The following is a 19,973-nucleotide window of genomic DNA, read 5'->3' as shown; positions in this document are numbered from 1 at the left end:
GCTACCCGATAGAGACGCAGGAAACATCAGAGACGATCTTTATGCAGGATGCCTCTAGAATAACCAAAACTATCAATAGTTGCGGTGTCTAGGTGCTGAAATCAATTAATTATATTTTACTGTAAGAACCACATTTACCAATATGGTGGCCTTCATGATTTATTTCACACTCAATTCTACGTTTGGAAAACAGTTGCAAACATTTATCGCATGTTTTTTTTTTTCCCAAGAATAACAAAGGCATCATGGTTGCGCTGATCATCAAAGTTATCCACTATCCAGGATGTTTCATTTTAAAAGGCTGAAGTCCAGAAATGTTCCTGTACACAGAATTTCTTTGGAAGGTACCAAGGTGGATTAAGGTTAGAGCACCCAGAACCATGGTTATGTAGGATGCGGAGTGAAAGGGCCAATCTGGACTTTGAATACTCCTTTGAGATAGCTCTGATGATACTGTTATCAAGGTACAGATAAGAATGATCCTGTCACAGGTGACACAGGCAGGTCACCGCTGGGGGCGTGATCTTGGTTTAAAGACCAGAGGGTTGGCATGAAGACTGAAAAGCATTGTCCTGTAATGTTAGTGTTAATTTCACACCATTAAATCAAAGTATTTTCTGTGTTATTCCCATACTGGTACATGCAAGTAGGCATTCTCAAAGTCCATACAGCACAGTCACTCATGGTTTGGAGTAGCTGCTAGCAGTCTAGTCACAGTAAGCATTATGACTTTCTCTATGTAAAGGAGCTGGTTTAGTTTATAGACGTGTAAGCTGGGGAAAACAGTCCTCTCCCATGTTCCTTATTAGAAATGGTTAGATTAAGATTCCTGTCAGCTAGACGGTTCTTAAACAAAAAGCCTCTCTACCTGTGGCCTACAGTCTTGGGATACAAAAAGAGGCAGAGCCAGCAGGGATAAAGAAAGGCTTAGTAGCTATAAGACATGGCTATTCTTGATTATTAGGAACACCCATGCCTTAGCAGTTCTGTGTTTTAAGTAACTGTAATGGGGAAGAAAACCGTCCCCACTGGAGTAGAATGGGCCTACTCAGAAGGCTTGTTTGTTCTTTTATAAGTGCTTTAACTGCCTGCCTCTTTCCTGTGAACAAGAAAATAGTTGTAAAGGGACTTCAAAGACTGACTGGAATTAAGGGCGAAATCCTGGCACTACCACCGGGATGATGCTTATTTGGCAAGGATCCCGTGGTAGCCCTAATTTGTTGTTGAAAAAATTGTCTCAAACAAAGTCCACTATACTGGTGCATTTTCTTGCTGTTTGCCTGCAGACACTTGGCCTCCTTATCCATGTGGGAAAGTATTACTTTAACCTTCTGGGAAGCCACCATTATCAACAAAGACTAATCTGGGAATTCCAAAACACAAAGAGTGGAATGTCTTTGTGGGCATCCCTTTTGAAGTTCAGTGACTGATATGGCAAGTTCAGAGAAAGTCGCACTCCAATTCTCCTGAGCCCCCTTGACTGCTATGTGGGGACAGCAACAGAGGACACCAAGGCATTGATGTCCCTATTCAAAGGTGTTGAAGAATATCAATGGACCATACCTTTAAAACATTGGCCATCACAGCGTCGCTGGATGTAGGTCATGTTCAGACGAACAAGTCTTGGCTCAGGGTCCGAGGCAGTCTCTAGCTTCCTGTCTCCCAGATAAGCTCTCTTGCAAGGAGATGGCCTGGGATATGGCTCTGCTAAAGGACTGTCTATGCCTGATGGTCCTCCTTGAGAAAAAGAGACTAGCAACTGACGGGGCTAGGTTCTGGGGCATTTCTCCTGTAGTTGGGGCCGAGATGTCGATCTACCACACTGGCATTAAGGGTGGGGAGGGAATACTTGGTTCCTGAATTTTCTTTTGGATTATGAACTTTAGGGATGGGTGCACCTTTGTCTGCATGCAAGCCAGTCAGTTGGAGAGGGTCTCCTACCAATGGGGGTGCAATGCAGACATGAACTGAGGGACAGTTCTCCAAATACAACACACTTAAATTATTCAGGTCTGCTGCTTCAAATGGCTGACGGCACACCTTGAAAGGCCTCATGCCAGAGCGCAGTGGCACTGCAATCCTAGATAAAAGAGATGGGGCTAAATAGGAATAAATGCACAAAAAGATCCAACAAAGATCAAATGTATAGGGGATGTGCCCAGTGTAAGGAACATGCATAGCACAATAGAAGATGTATGCAATTCACAAAATCCTTCTGGAAAAGGGAAACGTATAGTTTCTTACCTGTCGGTGTAGGTTTGCAGCTTGAAGACTTTCTGGATTCAATGTGCTGTGGATTATTCCGCCATCTAGTGGTTGGGTCCCGTGGCCCAGGTGGGCGTCGCGCCGACATACCACCATTTGGTGTCCTTCGTGACGTTGACGCGCTTCTTCCGGAAGCTCCCACCTTTGGTCGCCATCTTCGGATTCTTTTTTCTTGTCTTGTGTTACTTTGTTTCTCCTCTAATCTTGTAAGTCTTTCTCCAGTTTTAATCCCTTTCCTCCGGTCTCATCTTTCTGGCGGAGGAGGGTGGGTTCACTAGTGAATCCAGAAAGTCTTCAAGCTGCAAAACTACACCGACAGGTAAGAAACTATACGTTTGGCAGCGTGAATCTTTATGGATTCACTAAGCTGTGCGCAGACTTTGTAGTGGTTTGTTTTTATTGTGGTGGCTGGGTGGAAGATGAGATCTGGTTACTGAATATGTGTTGTAAGACCTTCTGTCCCACTTGCGCTTCCTTGTTCATTTGGATATCTACACAGTAGTGCTTAGTGAACGTGTGAACTGAAGACCATGTTGCAGCTTGGCAAATGTCTTGAATTGATGTGTTAGATAGAAACGCAATTGTAGCTCATTTCTTCCTTGTTGAGTGGGCATGAGCTGCTCCTTGTAACAGCTGTCCTGCTTGTTTGTGGCAGAGTGGTATGGTTTGTGCAATCAACCGTGCAATGGTATTTTTGGCAACTGGTTGTCCCAAAAAACTGCTTGCAAAGGAAACAAAGAACTGCTTTGTCTTTCTGCACTCCTTTGTCCTTTCTATATAGTGCATTACCGCCCTCCTGGCGTCCAGTGTGTGTAGCACCCTTTCTGTGCGTATGGCTGGTTTTTGGAAAAAACTAGGTATTTGGATGGTCTGATTGATGTGGAACCGTGACACCACCTCTGGCATGAAGTGTGGGTCTGTTCTCATTACAATCCTATCATTGTGTATTTGCAGGTAGTGCTCTTGAAGCGTTAGCGCTTGCAATGCACTTACTCTTCGTAGTGATGTGATGGCCACTAAGAAGGCTGTCTTTAGCATGAGCATTTGCAGGGTAGCTTTGTGAATAGGCTCAAATGGTGCCTTCATCACGTTGAGGTTCCATGCCGGTGCCTGCATTCTGTTTGGAGGTGTGATTCTCTTTGCTCCTTCTAGAAATCTTTTTAATACTTGGGAGGTGAAGAAACTTTTTCCAGTTTCTCCTCTTGTGTAAGCCACTATCGCCGCTAAGTGCACCCTTAGGGATGTGTAGCTTAGTTTACTTTGTAGTAGCTGCGTTAAGTATTTTAGTACCGTTAATTCCCTTGTGATTTTCCTTTGCAGTTTCTCCCTAATGCACCATTTGGAAAATGTTTTCCACGATGCTACGTACACTTTCTTGCGGTAGGTCTTCTTGCCTCCCTGAGCACTGCCATTGTGCTCGCCTGTAGTTTGAGGTGTGCAAATTCTAGGTCTTCAGGAGCCACGCAGCTAGGCTGAGGCTCTCTGGCTCTGGGTGCAGCACCCCTCTATTCTGCATTGTTAACAGGTCAATTCTTCTTGGGAATCTGTGTGCTGGTGCTTGCGCCATCTCCACTATTTGTGAGAACCAGGACTGTCTGGCCCACTGAGGCGCTATTAGTATTAGCGTCATGTTGCTGATTCTGCATTTGCTGAGTACCCTGTGTATCAGTGGTATCGGGGGGAAAAGCGTATGCAAATGTCTTTGACCAATTTATCCATAGCGCATTCCCTTGTGACCGATGTTCTGGTTGTCTGGATGCGAAGTGTTGGCACTTTGCATTTTGGTGTGTTGCAAATAGGTCTATTTGCGGCGTCCCCCACTTCTGGAATACTTTTTGTATTTCTTGTTGGTTGATCTCCCACTCGTGGGATGCTGACGTCAGCCTGCTGAGTCATTCCGCTTCCACATTGTCCTTCCCTGGGAGATGAATTGCTAGTAGGTCTATCCTTAGAGGAATGGCCCATGTCCATGTTTCCTGTGCCAGCCCTGATAGTGCTACTGATTGTGTTCCACCTTGCTTGTTGATGTAGAACATGGTAGTTGTGTTGTCCGTTTGGATGAACACCGTGTTTCCGTACAGCTGCTTCTGAAAGGCTTTTAAGGCTAGGAACACCGTTTTTAGTTCTAGGGAGTTGGTGTGTTTAACCGCATCTTGCTGCAACCATAGTCCCCTCAACTTGAGTTTGTTCATGTGCGCGCCCCATCCCAGCTTGGAGGCGCCAGTTGTGAGGGTGACTGTTGGGAGTTGGTTGTGTGAATGATTTCCCTTGTGATATGTTTTCCTCGTTCCACCACGCTATTTCCTGATGCACTGCGTGTGTGACAACCACTAGATCTTCCCAACTCCCTGCTGCCTGTGACCATTGCTGCTGTATCCATTCCTGGTATGGTCTCATGTGGAGTGAAATATTTTGGACTAGGTGGATGCATGACGCCATCATTCCCATTAGCTTGCTCACCGTCCTCACTGTCAGAACTTGCCCCTTGCGGTAAAGACGTGTTTCCTTCAGTATTGCCAATGCGCTCTTCCTGCTGGGGAACACTTTGGCCTGTATGGTATCGATCTCCGCACCTAAGAATATCTTGATCTTTTCCGGCTCGGTTGACGAATTTTTCCAATGGATTGAGAAACCCAGTTGGTTCATTGTTTGTACGACCTGCTGTATGTGTTGTTTGCAGTGGCTGTACGAACTTGCCTTTAAGAGCCAGTCGTCAAGATAGGGATATACGTGTATTCCTTGCCTTCATAGGTGCGCTGCTACTGCTGCTAGGCATTTTGTAAACACCCTTGGTGCTCATTTGAGCCCGAATGCCAGTACTGTGAACTGGTAGTGAGTTTGGTTGATCACACACCTTAGTAGACGTTTGTGGTTGATGGGGATGTGCAAGTACGCGTCCTTTAAATCTATCGTTGCCATGTAATCCCCTTGTTGTATTTGTGGTATTACCTCTTGTAGGGAAGTCATTTTGAATCTTTGCGTCCTTATGAATTTGTTCAAGAACCTTAGATCTAGGATAGGTCTTAGTGTTTCGTCCACCTTTGGCATGAGTAAGTAAGTGGAATAAACCCCCTTGTTCCTTTGGTTGTGCGGTACTACCTCTATTGCCTCTTTGCTGAGCAGTTCCTGAGCTTCTAGTTTCAAGAGCGAAAGTTCCTTTGCTGAGTGTGTCTTTTTTCTTGGTTTCCTGCTTGGAGGCTGTTTTTCTAGCTCTATACAGTATCCGTGATGTACGATGTTTAGTATCCATTTGCCTGTTGTGATCTTCCTCCACTCCTGGAGGAAGTCTCTTATTCTGCCTCCTACCGGTGTTGTGTGTTCGAGGTATTGTTTATTGTGGAACATCAGGTTTTTGTTTTTCTCTGTCTTTCTGCCCACCCCGAGGTGTTGTTAGGGTGGGTTTTCGTTCTATGATGCAGTCACTTGGGGGCAGGCTGCTGCCCTCCTCTCAGTGTCTGCCCTCGACCATTTGAGCGCCCTCGAAAGGACTGTCCCCAGGGCTGGTACTACCAGTTCTGCAGCTGCTGTCCCTGCTGCTGCTGGCCTTGGTTGTTCCCTTGATAGCTGTGTTGGAACGTCTGGTGTGATGTAGTAGGCACGCTGCCTCCCCTACTACTTGGTCTTCTCACAGGTGTACCCCTTCTCATCCTGAACTGCAGCGCTCCCATGGACCTTGCTGTCTCGTTGTCCTTTTTGAGCTGTGTTGACTTGTCATCAACTGGTGTGCCAAACAGTTGCTCTCTGTTAAAAGGTGTGCTAAGGATGTTGTTTTGCACCTCTGGCTTGAAGCCTGAAATTCTAAGCCATGCATGTCTTCTATCGGTCACCCCAATCATCATTTGTCTGCTGGACGTGTCCGTAGCATCCAAGGCAGATTTCAAACATGTATTCGCCATGTTTTTGCCCTCTTCTACCAGGCGAGCTGCCCTTTGTTGGTACTGGTCTTGTAGATGCTTTAGGAGTTGCCCCACTTCCTCCCAGTGCTGCTATGCGTGCCTGTTGATCAAGGCTTTGGAGTTTGCTATGCGCCACTGAATTGCCGCACTCCGCTCCACCTTTCTCCCCATGAGGTCCATCCTTCTACTCTCCTTGTTTGGAGGTGGCCCGGCATTTGTGGGTACATTGGCCCTCATCCTAGCCGTTGCTGTAATGATGGAGTTGGCTGGCACTGACGCCTGGATGCATGCAGGGTCCTTTGAGGAATGTTTATACTTTTTCTCTATTCTAGGAGTCACTGCTTTGCATACTGCTAGTTCTTTAAAAGCATCCCTTCCCTGGTCCAGCACACTAGGGAGCATGGGCAGGAACTGGCTCCTAGTTTCCAGGAGGAAACATGCCATTGTCTACTCTTCCTCCAGTTTCACCCCATATGTCTATGCAGCCTTATGGACAACCATATTGTAGATCCCTATGTCGTCTGGCGGTGAAGGCCTCGAAGGGTATGTGTCTACTCCTTCCTCCAGCAATTCGGAGTCAAGGTCATGCCACTACAAGTCTTGTGCCTCAGAGGACGTCGAGTCCCGGTAGGTCTGCTGATCCTCGTTGTCTTCTCCCTCAAAATAATACAGGGCTTCTTCCTCCTGTTCCTCGACCAGTTCAGGCATTTTCGGTGGTTTGGCGTCCTCGTCCTCTCTTTCAATTTTGAGCTCCGGAGGGATGGTGTACTGGCTCATCCGTACGTCGAAGACCTTTCTTCGCTGCAGAATGCTGGCCATTACGGCCTTGAGCCTCCTCTTCTTCCTTTCCATCTTGACGGCCTGTTCGGCATGGAGAGTTTGAGCACTTCGCTGTCGTCGCTTTAGTTGTTGGTACTTCTATTCTCGGCGCCGAGGTATACATTTCGAGGGCATCCTTCGACGACCTAGGTTTTTCGAGGGCTTTCGCCGTCTGGGAGTACTTTTCGAAGGATGCACTGGGCTGTTTGTCCTTGGGTGCCGTTGCTTTCGCCGGGTGTTTAAGCGGCAATGTTCCCTTTGAGGACTTTGCTTTACTCCTACGAGTGTCGCTCGAGGACTTAGCTTCACCCTTTCAAGTGTCGCTCGAGTGTCTGGGGGTCGATGACTCCCTTACCTCCTTCGTCTAATTTGGACCTCGATGACTGTGCAGTCCTCCTGTCCTTCGGCGATGTTGTCCTCCTCTCCACTGGAGAGGCCCAAGTCCCGAAGCGATGGAGGTGGCCCCTGACCCTGCATGTTGTGGTTCGCCCTTCTCTGCTTCTCTCTTACTCTGAGGGTCTTAGGTGTGAACCCCGAGCATGCGTTGCAGTCCTCGCTGTTGCGGTCAAGAGGCAGGCAGACGTTGCAGACTGGATGCTGGTCTTTCTGGGCGCATTTGTGGTGACAATTGGTGCAAAACTTGAAAGGAGTTGTGTCCATTCCGGCGCTCAGGGAGCCCCCTGCGAGCGCATTCTCTGTTGAACGTCGAGGTCCTGGTCGAAAACCTTCTCCCTCGTAGTCCCGGTTACCTGACCGATAGTCCGGTGTGCTGAAAAATTTGATTTTCGTCGATTTTCTTCTCTTCCGTCGATTCTTTCTCCCAAAAACTCTGGAACTCTTCTGTAATGATCCAGACCCAAAGGCGGAAAAAAGAATCTGAAGCTGGTGACCAAAGGTGGGAACTTCCGGAGGAAGCGCGTCGACGTCACGAAGGACACCAAATGGTGGAATGTCCACACCCACCTGGGTCACGAAAAAAAAAGAAAAAGAGAAGAAATACTACAATTCCGGACCCAACCACTAGATGGCGGAATAATGCACTGCATAGTGAATCTAGAAAGATTCACGATGCAAAACTACTGCCATTCAACGCAACATGTATGATACAGTACTGGCACACAAAACTTTGTTAACAGCAACAAAAATGTTATTACATTGCACAGATACCCACTCAGTCATAATGCTGCTTACAACTCAAACTATTTTTTAGTATTTTTTTTTTTAACATTGATGCCAACGAAAGTCACTGAATACTACCTGCTACAAGATGTTTAAGGATCACGTATAAAAACAAGCAAAAGAATCACTTCTAAACTATCTGAGGACAGATTTCTAACAACTAAAAAGACATTTTAAAGAAGCTCTACATAATGTAGCCATGTGTAGGCCAAAAAAGAAGGTGTGAATGGTACAGATATTTTGATATTAAATGCTTCTACACTAACGGATCATGTGTTTCTGGAAGCCTGTGCTATCCTTATACTAAAGTCATAAAAAGTCCATCAACTGCTAATACCCAGAGATGATTAAGTGCTTGCTTTGTTCTGAATTAATTCATTTTCATATATTTAAAGGAACTAGGACCACAGAACAAAACATATGGGATATTATAACCATGCAGTGAGTGAAAAGCAATTAAATGTTTAAAATACTAGTGCCTAGCTTACTTGATGTGGTTTCACAGCCCGGGCAAGTTGTGGTGCTAGGAATAAATCTTCTTCATTTGGTGGGTGATTGATATTGATCAACACTCTCCCAAGGGCATCAGGCAGGTTGAGGGCATCATTGACGTGGGAACCGCTGCTCTCCGCAGTTGCATCGTCTTCTACATCATTGGTCGAATCATTGCTGTCCACGATCTGAAGGCCTTCATCTTCCCCAGAACTTAGTTCTATCACTTCTGCAGATGGGGAGAAATGGATGAACAGAGTTAGAAGGAAAGGATCGAACAGAAGGAACAGATGAGAAGGCAATGTATTACTGTTTTTTTTTCTAATCATCATGTTAAAAACACTGGAGAGGTTATCCCAAGGATTCAATTCTAGACACAATTATGTTATTATGCCCATAGGGCACAGGGTCAAGACTGATTTGCATATGGCTGGGTCCAAACTAGAAGGGTGAGCAAAAAAGGGGTAAAGGGTGAGCAAAAAAACAATGGATTTAGGCCCAGAATGCTGTACTGGGGTGAATGTATGACATTGTTCTGCATTCTGTCCATCAATAGTTCTTTTTGCATTTGTCACCCCGAGTGCGACGGGTATGCTCAGACGTGAGTCCCGTTCTCTCCGTGCCACTGGAATCAAGCTATCCAGGCTGAAGTGGGGTGAAACCAAGAAGCCGGTCTTTGGATGCTTGTTCCCAGTCCAGGGAGGACCTGGCCTGGCAGTTCGGGCTGCGCTGTTCCCATAGGGCACAGGGTCAAGACTGATTTGCATATGGCTGGGTCCAAACTGGAATGGCATGGTGAGCAAAAAAATGATTGATTTAGGCCCAGAACTCTGTACTGGGTGAATGTATGACATTGTTCTGCATTCTGTCCATCAATAGTTCTTTTTGGAGTATGTTTTTAAAAACAGAGGCCTGATTGTTTCCTCTGGGAGTGTGGTTAACTGGGATTTTGTGTCTATGTTCGATGTAAGAGCCTGAATAGAATTTTCAGGCAAGAAAGCTTCTAGTACCAGCCAGAGCTGCAGAAAATCTATAGTGTCAACATTCAAGGATGTGGCTGGTGTTGAAAGACAGGAGTGTGTGTGACTGCTGCTTTTCACTAGGTTTCCTGAAAGAGCCTTAATGTACACAAAGCCAAAGGGAGGAGGGTGGGTGGAGGAGGGTGGGTGGAGGAGGGGGGTTGGATGGAGGAGAGGGAGGAGGGGGAGGGAGGAGGGGGAAAGGAGGAGGGAGAGGGTATAGGAGGTAGACAGGCAGGGTGGCAGGGAAGAGGAGGAGGGAGGGGAGAGATGGAGGAGAAGAGGGAGAGAGGAAGGGAAGGAGTAGGGGAGGGAGGGAGAGAGAGAGTGAGAGTGGAGAGGGAGGGGGAGAGGGAGGGAGGAGAGAGAGGGAGGGAGGGAGGAGAGAGAGGGAGGGAGGGAGGAGAGGGAGGGAGGAAAGGGAGGGAGGGAGGGAGGGAGGGAGAGAGAGAGAAAGGGAGGGAGGAGGAGAGAAAGGATAGGGAGAGAAGGAGGGAGGAGAGGGAGGGGAGGAACAGAGGGAGGTAGGAGACGGAGGAAGGGAGAGGGAGGTAGGAGAGGGAGGTAGGAGAGGGAGGTAGGAGAGGGAGGTAGGAGAGGGAGGTAGGAGAGGGAGGTAGGAGAGGGAGGTAGGAGAGGGAGGTAGGAGAGGGAGGTAGGAGAGGGAGGTAGGAGAGGGAGGTAGGAGAAGGAGGGAGGAAAGAAGGAGAGGGAGGAAAGAAGGAGAGGGAGGAAGGGTGGGAGAAGGAGAGATATGGGAGGGAGGAAGGAGAGGGAGGGAGGGAAGAAGGAGAGGAGGAAGGTTGGGAGAAGGAGAGATATGCTAGACCTTGAAAAATATTAGCCGTGCCATTTCCTTGCATGAGTACAAGTGAACCATCAGGATTCTGTGTGAGTGGCTATGAACAAACGTTACCCCTGATGGCGACAAAGTATTAGCAGGTAGGAGGCAATGCATGAGGAGAGGATTGTGAGATGCCGGTAGTTAAGTACAACAAACAGATTCACAGACTACCTATGGAGGCGTTAGATGTAACAAAATGGTTACTTACCAGAAGTAGTTTTGCAGCTTTAAGAGTTTTCTCGATTCACATGCTGTGCATTATTCCACCATCTAGTGGTTGGATCGGGAATTGTCTTTTTTTTGTCTGAACGTCGTCGACCACCCTTTGGTATTATGTCTATCCCATGTGTGACGTAAGGCGAAGACCCGGATGTTCCTGAGCGTAATTGCCATCTTCGGATTCTTTTTTCCTTTCTCTTTCTGGTAGTATACCTCCTCCTTGTTATTCTGTTCCCCACCTGGTTGTATCATTTCCCATTCCCGGGGAGGCGGGTGGGTAGCATGTGAATTCAGAAAACTCTTCAAGTTTCAAAACTACTCCTACTGGTAAGTAATCATGTTGTTTTGCAGCATGAATGCTTTTCTGGATTCACATGCTGTGCATTAGATTATGCAGCAATATCCCTTTCTGTGGATTGGTTGGGATGAAATGAGGAAGTGTTAGCAAACAGGTGTTGTAGTACTCTTTGTCCCACCTGTGCTTTCTTGTTCATTTGAATGTCCACACAATGTTTTGCAAAGGTGTGTGGTGATGCCCGTGTACCTGCTGCACAGATTGTGTCCATGGGTACGTTTGCTAAGAATGCTGGTGTAGCACACGTTTTATCTTGTGAATGAAATCTTGGTCATGTGGGAAGTGTTATTCCCACTTTAGAATAGCAAGCCTGCATCGTTTTCACAATCAATCTTGAAAATTATTCTTTTAGTTACTGGCTTTCCTCTGGTTGCTTTTGAAAAAGAAAAATAACTGGTGTGGTTTACGAAATTGCATTCTTTCTTGTAAATAGTGCATTAAAGCCCTTCTTACGTCTAAGGTGTGTAGAGCTCTTTCTGTTTCGGTCTTTGGTTCTTTGAAGAATGTTGGTAGCTGAATACTTTGACATGAAAGCGGGTCATTATTTTAGGTAGGAACTGTGAGTTAGTTCTTAGAACTACCCTGTCCTTCTGACTTTACAGGTATGGTTCCTGTATTGTTAGTGCCTGCAGCTCACTCACTCTGCGTAGTGAAAGGATTACGATTAGAAACACTGTTTTGAGTGCAAGTATTTGGGATCGGGTTGTGCATAGGCTCAAAGGGTTTTGTCATCAGCGGAGTTGGCACTGTGTTTAAGTTCCACAATGGTGCTGGAACTGCTCTTGGTGGTGCAATCTTTTTTGTCCCCTTTAGGGATCTCTTCACCACTGGTGATGCGAAGAAGCTATAACATGATGCACCCCTGGTGTAGCCTACTGTTGCCGCTCGGTGTACCTCCAAGGATGAGCAGGTTAACCCAACATCCAACAAGTAAGTGAGACAAGTTAAAACGGTTTCTTGTTTTGTTCTTGTTTCTATATAATTCTTAGTTGTACACCAGTGTATGTATCGGTTAAATTTTGTATCATAATATTTCTGGTGGGAGCTCTTCTTGCTTCTTTAGGGATTTCCATTGTGTTGGGCAGCAGAGTCAGATGCCCGAATTCTAGATATTCAGGAGCCAGACCACTAGGTCAAGAGTTGATGGCTCCTGGTGGTACACTCTCCCCTCCTGCATTGTCAGCACATCTTTTCTGCATTGATCACTATCCCTTGGACATCTCTAGTAGGTCTGAGTACCAGATTTGTCAGGCCCACTGTGGAACTACGAGGATGAGTTTTGTCCCTGGTTGTCTGGCTTTCTCCAGCAGCTTCAGTATTAGGGGAATTGGTGGAATGGCGTAGGCAAATCTCATTGACCAGTTTATTGATTGGGCATTCCCCTCTAATTGAGGGTGTTGAAATCTGGAGGTGAAATGTTGGCATTTTGCGTTTTTTGGGAGATGCAAACAGGTATATTGTTGGACTCCCCCATGTTCTGAATACCTTCTCCAGTGTTAGCTGTTTTAATTCCCATTTGTGGGAGCTGCTTCTTAACTGTTTAGTCTGTCCGCATCCGTATTTTGTTTTCCTGGCAGGTGGACTGTCTGCAGTGTGATGTTCCTTGGTGCTTCCCATTTGCCATATTTCTTGAGCTAGTTTGCTAAGAGTTAACAATTTAATTTCTCCCTGCTTGTTCAGGTAAAATATGGTTATTGTGTTGTCGGTTTGTATCAGTAATGTTTGGCCTGTTACGAGTGCTTGGAATGCTTTCAGGGCTAGGAACACTCTTAATTTCCAAGAAGTTGATCTGTTTCAAGGCATCTGTATTGTTCGAGTGTCACCTTACTTTAATTTTGCCTGTGTGTGCTCCCCAACCTTTGTGGGTTGCATCCGTTTTAATAGTCATCGTTGGAGCTGTTGTCTTGAAACGTCTCCCTAAAGCCACGTGTTTTGATTGAAACCATTGTACTGCCTTCTGTACCTTTGCTGTGACAACCACTAGATCTTCCAAACTCCCGGTAGCTTGTGAGCATTTGTTGCAGCTCCATTCTTGGAAGGGTTGCATATGTAGGCTTGCATGTGTAGTCTTACATGTGTTATAAGCTGTATGCATAATGCCATCACGCACATTAGTTTTAAGGATGTCCTCAGTGTCAGAGACTGCCCCATGTGGTATGGGTGAGCTTGTTCTGCCATTGCCTTTACCTTCTGCGGCACAGGGCATGCTAATACTGTCCTTGAGTTTAATGTCTCTCCCAGGAACACCTTTTACTGTTCCAGTTGTGGTGACGATTTCTTATGGGTTATGGAGAAACCCAGATGCCCCAAGGTTGTGATTACTTGTGAATGTCATCTTGGCACTTTGTTTTGACTTCTACTTTAGTAGCAAGCAGTCGAAGTATGGGTATACATGTATCCCCGTCCTTCTTAGGTAAGCTGCAACTTATGCAAGACACTTTGTAAAGAACCCTTGCTATTGACTTTCCTCCATATGGTAATACTCCGATTGGTAGTGTACCATTTCTAGTACAAATCTTAGGTATTTCTGGTCTCTTTTGTTCATAGTAATGTGTTAGTAGGCATCCTTCAGAACCATATAGTCCCCTTTTGGTAGGAGTGGGATTACTCCTTGAAGTATTGTCATCCTGAAATACTGTGTGCGGATGAATTTGTATATGAACCTAAGATCCAAGACTGGTCCTAGGGTGAGATCTTGTTTCAGGACCAGGAAGTAAGGTGAGAAGTTTCCTATGTTTCTTTCTGTTATGGTACCCTTTATATGGCTCTCTTTTGTAAAAGTTCCTTGACCCCTTTCCTGAGGTGTATGATCTTTTTACCTATAAACCGTTTTGGTGGTGGGAGGTTTTCAGTAGTTCTATACAGTATTCATGACATATCACATTCACAATACAATTGTCTCTTGAGGTTGTTTCCCCACCTCAATGGGTAATCTATCTATCCCGACTCCCACTTGTGCTCTGTGGGGGCCTGTGTCGTTGAGCAAGTCACTTGCTTGTGGTTCCTTCACCTCTGAGAGCCTATCCTCTTCCACTACCTCATACACAAAAGGGCTACATGGGTGGGTGTTGCCATTGCTGATACGAGGTCTGCTGCGTGGCCTGCCTTGTGATTGCTGTTGCTGCTGGCCCAATGCCAAAGGCGATCTGCTAGTGGGCCTTCGGCTTATGTTTCCACCCCTTCGGAATTAGCCTCTGTATTGTAGAGCCCCCATTGCCATGGCTGTTTAAAGAACTCATCGACCGCCTGGCCGAATAGTGTGTCTCCAGGAAAATCCATATTGATAATGGAGGTTTGTACCTCAGGTTTAAAGCCAGACACTTTCAGCCAAGGGTATCCCCTCTGCGCTGTGCTTGCGCACATCTGCCGGCTGGCAGTGTTAGCAGCGTTCAAGGCTGACTTCAGGCACGTATTGGCTCTGTTTCTCCCTACTTGCATGACTAACTTGGCCTCAGGAAAGTGTTGCATGAGGGGCTCCAACTCGTCCCACTGTTTGTGACCGCATCAGTTTAGGAGTGCATTTGAGTTGGCAACACGCCACTGGGTGGCTGACTCCCTCTCCATCTTCCTTCCCCACCATGTTAGGCCTTTATATCTCCATTTCAGGTAGGGGCCTTGTGGAGGTGTGAACATCGTTCGGCTTTCTAGCGGTTGTGACAATGATGGAGTCAGCCAGGGCATTTCCATGTATGTATTTATGGTTGTGTGTCGAAGGCTTGTATTTTCTTTCCACTCAGGGAGTCACTGTTTTGGCAGTGGCAGGTACTCGAAAAGCCTCCTTGCCCTGATCCAAAATGCTGGGTCGCATTGGCAGGTTTAAGTTTCTTTTGTTGGCTGGCATTAAAGTTTCGAGGAGAAAGAAAGAGTCTCCCTTCTCTTCCTCTAGTTGGACACCAAATATTTGTGAAAGCCTTCTCGATACGGTTGTTGTATTGTACATAGAGAAGACGTCTGGTGGTGAAGGCCTTGAAGGGTGGTTGTCAATTCCTTCCTCTGGGGATTCGGCTTCAAGATAGTTCTACATCTCTTCGTTGAGCCCTCTTCCTTCTTTGAGTTAGTAGAATTCCTCCTGCTCTTCCTCACAGGGCTCCAGTGTTGCAGGAGCCTCCAAGGAAGAACGGTTGTCCTAGGTGTCAATGGACGTCGACAGTTTCACCGTAATTCAAAATTCCCTTAAGTAGTCAATGAACTTTTTTTTTCTTTGTCTAAGCGCAGCTCTTTCTGCCTTCAGTCTTTGCTTCTTCTTTTTGACCTCCTACGCCTTCTGTTCGGCATCAATAGTCAGTGAAGGCCTCTTCTTCGGCGTCTGCAGTTCTGCTGTCTCCGAAGGCTTGATGTTACATCCCCCACCCCCTTGCGCAGATGGGATAGTCGAGGTTTTTGGCATATGCCAGCATCGGTATCCATTAGGTGGGATCCTTAAGGCTCTTTCGCTCTCGGATGACCTACGGTTGACAATTTCTTCAACGCAAAGGCTGCCATGTGAGACTTATTTCCGAGGGTTTCGGCTCTGGGCCTTTTGGCAGTCTGCTTACCTTGTGGATCTTTTTCTCTGCGCCTTTTGCCAATTTCTTGTCCACCTGCTTTTTCTCAGCGTCAGTCTTAATGATTTCGAAATCAGACTCATCGCCATGAGTAGATTCAGCTTCCTTGACATTGTTGTCATCGTTGTCGCTGGACAACCCTGTGTCTTTCAGTGAGACCTGTGAGTGCTGGTCATGGTGGAGTAGTATTCCAACCTCGGTCTTATGCATACCTTCAAAGTCTTTGGTACAAATGCGGCGCAGGCTTCGCAGTCCCCGTCCCGTCCAAGCGGTCCTTGCGGAGACAGAAGTTGCAGACCTTGTGGGGGTCTCTCTACGCAAATTTGTGGTGGCAGCTTGGGCATAATTTAAAGGGGGTATTTTCCTTGACCCTACCTGGCCTTATTCGCCGACCATGTGGCTGGTACCAGCCGTGTCCCCTGTCGGAAGGGAGAGGGAAGGGTCCCCTTCTCTATAGTCATCTTCTCATTCGGGGGCTTTGGCGAATCGATGTTTCTTAAAAAAATTAGAGTTTTCTTCAATAACAGCTTCTCCATTGCTTACAGATCCATCAGCGGAATAATTAATCAGAAGATGGCGACTATGCACAGGAACATTCAGATCCCCGTCTGACGTCACACAGGGTGTCGTCATACCACAAAATAGTGGTCAACTACTCCAAAAAAGAAAAAAAGACAATTTTGGACCCAACCACTACATAGCGGAATAATGTACAGCATGTGAATCCAGAAAAAGATTCATGCTGCAAAACTCTGTTTCCTTTAATGCATTAAGGGAAAGTGCAGGGTAGTGAATCATGAAACAACTCCTAGAGATGTTTCTGTCAGAGATAGTTTCTACTCAGATTGGTGTTTAATTACCCTCATAATTTCTTTGCGACATAATTTGACAAGGATTATGGATATTTGGACATGGAATTAAGATTTTTTGAAACATAGTACGACAATTATTCTGGATATTAAGAATGTCTTAGTTTTTATCCTTAAAAACTAATTTTAGAGGGTTTGTGTATGTGATGCACTTACAGATTTGTTTTATGGCAATATGTAGTAATGTTGTGAATTCACTTTTCCAATTCATAACCTGAAGTTGTTTTACCTTATGATACTACAGTGAATTGTTGGATTTGTAGTCTAATTGTTTTTCATCACTGTTCAATATTTTGTTCCTCAAACTAATGTTTTTATTTTTAGTCCATTACTTTGCCTTCTCTTTCTCATCTTCTACCCTCTAATCACTCCTTTTTTACACCCCTGATTGCGGGATCATTCTGAATTCTTTATGTTGATTGCAATGTCATTTTAATTTATTAGTTTACATTTCGTGGCATGAAGAATGGATGAAGTATGCTACAGGAGTCGCAAAACATTTGTTGGCGCCTTTTCTGTTTTAAAAAGATAAGTCTTGTTTATTTATGAATCACAATTGTCTTTTCAAAATCTCAGTTACTTTTACATGACCTCAAATCAATTCCTTTGACCGCTTAACGGTATAAATCTGCTTTGTCTTTGCGTTTTTATATTAGAAATTGGACATAGTATGAGACCTACATTACGCACAATGCACTATTCTGCCCCTTATGCCTATTATTTGGGTTTCTTATGTGAAGTGTGTGAACTGACCACTACTTAACAATTATTTCGTATTTCCATTTGTACTGTATAGGTACTAAACATCATTTGTAGTTATCACTGTCTTAGTGTGCATTTATGGCATTGTGGCTGCTAAAAGGAATATCATTACAGATGCACTGGACTGGTCCTAGCACTTTTGTGATCTGATTTTAATGAATGGCACCTATAACCAATTAGGCCATTCAATAAGTCAAAAATTGATCTGAACGAAACGCAGGTCTGTGAGTGCCATTACTAAGTAGTGTTTTTTCCACTGGAGCACCTTCACTTCTTTTTTTTTTTTTAAGAATGCACTTTGTGATAGAAAATATGATGTATGATGGGAGAGAACTAGATAGCACGATCACAGAAGAAGACTGCCGTAACATGAGTTACAATTCCAAAGTCATCCATTTTTACTAAACATAAGGAAAATGCATACAAATTCCTAACCAGGTGGAATCTCACCCCAGCAACATTGAAAGCCATGTTTAGCAGCTCAGATCAGTTTTAGCGAGGGTGTGGCAATGCTGGGACCATGGTCCATATGTGGTGTAAAATAGAACCACCTTTAGACTTACTCGTTGGTTAGAACATTTCTAGATATAAAAAATTGCCAGAGTAGAATTACCAATGCCTCCCACTATTATATTATCTGGGGCTCCATGGGAGAACCATATTTAGTCAATGGCCACAACACTGGGTAAACTAATAACCCATTTGCTATTAGCAGCTAGGATGAATATGGCCCATTTTGAAAGCACCAAATAGCACCTCCATTTGGTTAGTGGAGAGTTAAAATGTGAAACATCTATGTCATGGAGAGGCTCTCAGCATTAATGCACGATAGATCACGCCGGTCTGAGAGAGTATGCAGTTATTGAAGACTTACATAAAAAGTGAAGCCGCACATATGAACAGGGCTAACTACAGAGCTATGCGATATATCGCATCAGAGGAAGAATTGTCAATGCAAGAGGGTGTAACTGAATGCAGAATATTTTATTTTGTTCTCTTTTCTCAGGTCCAAAGACCAGCTTTTAATAAAGGATAGACATGTTTTTGAGGACTGAAATTAATCTCTAAATGTACTGAATGTTGAAGCACTCATAAAATGTAACGTTATTTAAATTAAATAAAGTAGTAAACAAAAAAAGTATATTTTGGACAATAAAAGCACATTTTCCACAGTTTATTCAAAGTTACTGGCTGAAAGTTTGGATGGAAGGTGAAGGAGCAATACGAGTTATGAGTTTACTAATAATACTCGTTGGCTTTCCTGTGATGTTGGCTGCGTGGAGTGTCAGAGGAATGTGGTCCCTCCAGGGATAGCGACAGCAGCCTTGCCTGTCTTTCCAATGGTGATGGTCATGTGAGACCACAGTATTTCACTGCCTTGGATAGCGGCCGATGCAGAAAGTAATATATAACAGTCCTACTGAGCAAGGTGCCCTTATCGAACTGATCCAAGTCAATGCTGGATAAAGCACTGCAATTGCAGTGATTGACACTGAAATTCTACTCCTGAGAACGGTGAGCAGCAAATTTGGAACTTGAAAGAAATAGTCTATGATGATGCAGCAAACGATTGATCAAGTTGTTACTGCAGATATACAAGCTAGAAGCAGCTCTCCATTAGCAAAGGAGCCTAAATGGACTATTTGCTGCGGGGTAGGGTAAGAGAAGAACCCAAGGAAGACTATGTCAAGAATGCTTTGCACAGCGCACAAACCGGTCTGTGGTTTTATAGCATCTCAGCAAAAAGTATCTTTTCTGAGTCATCTTTGCAGGATGAAGAGGAATATTTTATCCTTCTCTAGCGGAGAAAGGAACCTTTCTTCTACAAAGAGCAGTTTTAAGATTTTTACCAGCGAGTGAAAGTTACAGTCCTTTCCAAGATTCTTCTCAAAGTGTTATCTATTGGAACATTTTTAGTATAGAAATTTCTTCAATAATTCGACTGACTAATTCTGTTTGCAGGCTACTGTTAACCACCACATGTAGCCTCCCCAACTAAGATGACATCTTCAACAAGTCACCACAAGAATTCTTTCCTCCTGCTTCATTTCATTATCAGCAGTATTTCTACAAGGCAGATATGATCTGACGGAGCAAGTCAGTAACTGTTCCCGTTCGTGTAGAAAAGCTTTATCAAGGTTGCTAATTCATTTTCTATTGTCTAAATATCTTGGCGAAACTTCTGAGATGTAAAGACTGCTAACACTTTCATTCCCCATTGATCTATGAAAATGGTGATAGCAGAAAAATATTCCCATGATCTGGCAGTAGATGTTCTTGCCTCCATAGAAGTGAAGGACTCGCATCTCAATTTGCTCACACTCCTAGAACAACTTTAACAAGGACAAAAATGACTGGCTGGTCTATTCTTGGTTCCATGAATGTTTAAAAAAATCTTGGCTCCACTGGTGGGTATACTCCGTTCAAGGCAATATATTTTTACATGTTTTTATGAGTGGCTAATTTCTGCACCATTTGTTCCTGGGCTTGTCAATACGTGAAGAAAATTCACAAGCCGCTTCAAAATCACAGACTTCAAGCTAAATTAAGAAATTCAGTCCCTTACCAGCACCTTCAATTTATCAAAGCTGTGTTCAGAGCACACCTCGTTTCACATTATCTTCTCTGCTGGTAAAAACAAAAGCATCGGTTTCAATCTGGGTTAGGATTCAGGGCAAGACGGCCTCTGTCATCAAGTGTTTCCATGGGC

The 19,973-nt window shown here is 44.8% G+C and overlaps 1 protein-coding gene across 2 annotated transcripts in view; it reads right to left on the bottom strand.

The window, feature by feature from the left end:
• The window catches only part of RAD54L2 (RAD54 like 2), a 682,650-nt gene that overhangs the window by 452,913 nt on the left and 209,764 nt on the right, over positions 1-19,973 (bottom strand). For both annotated transcript variants that reach the window (XM_085625105.1, XM_085625106.1), the window contains exon 6: positions 8,648-8,880. In XM_085625105.1, coding sequence (XP_085481231.1) covers positions 8,648-8,880 — 233 coding nt within the window. The remainder of the gene's footprint in view (positions 1-8,647; positions 8,881-19,973) is intronic.

Source organism: Triturus cristatus, chromosome 9, assembly GCF_964204655.1.
Source record: "Triturus cristatus chromosome 9, aTriCri1.1, whole genome shotgun sequence".
Classification (NCBI taxonomy): Eukaryota; Metazoa; Chordata; class Amphibia; order Caudata; family Salamandridae; genus Triturus; species Triturus cristatus.
This window is presented reverse-complemented; position numbering and strand designations above follow the sequence as displayed.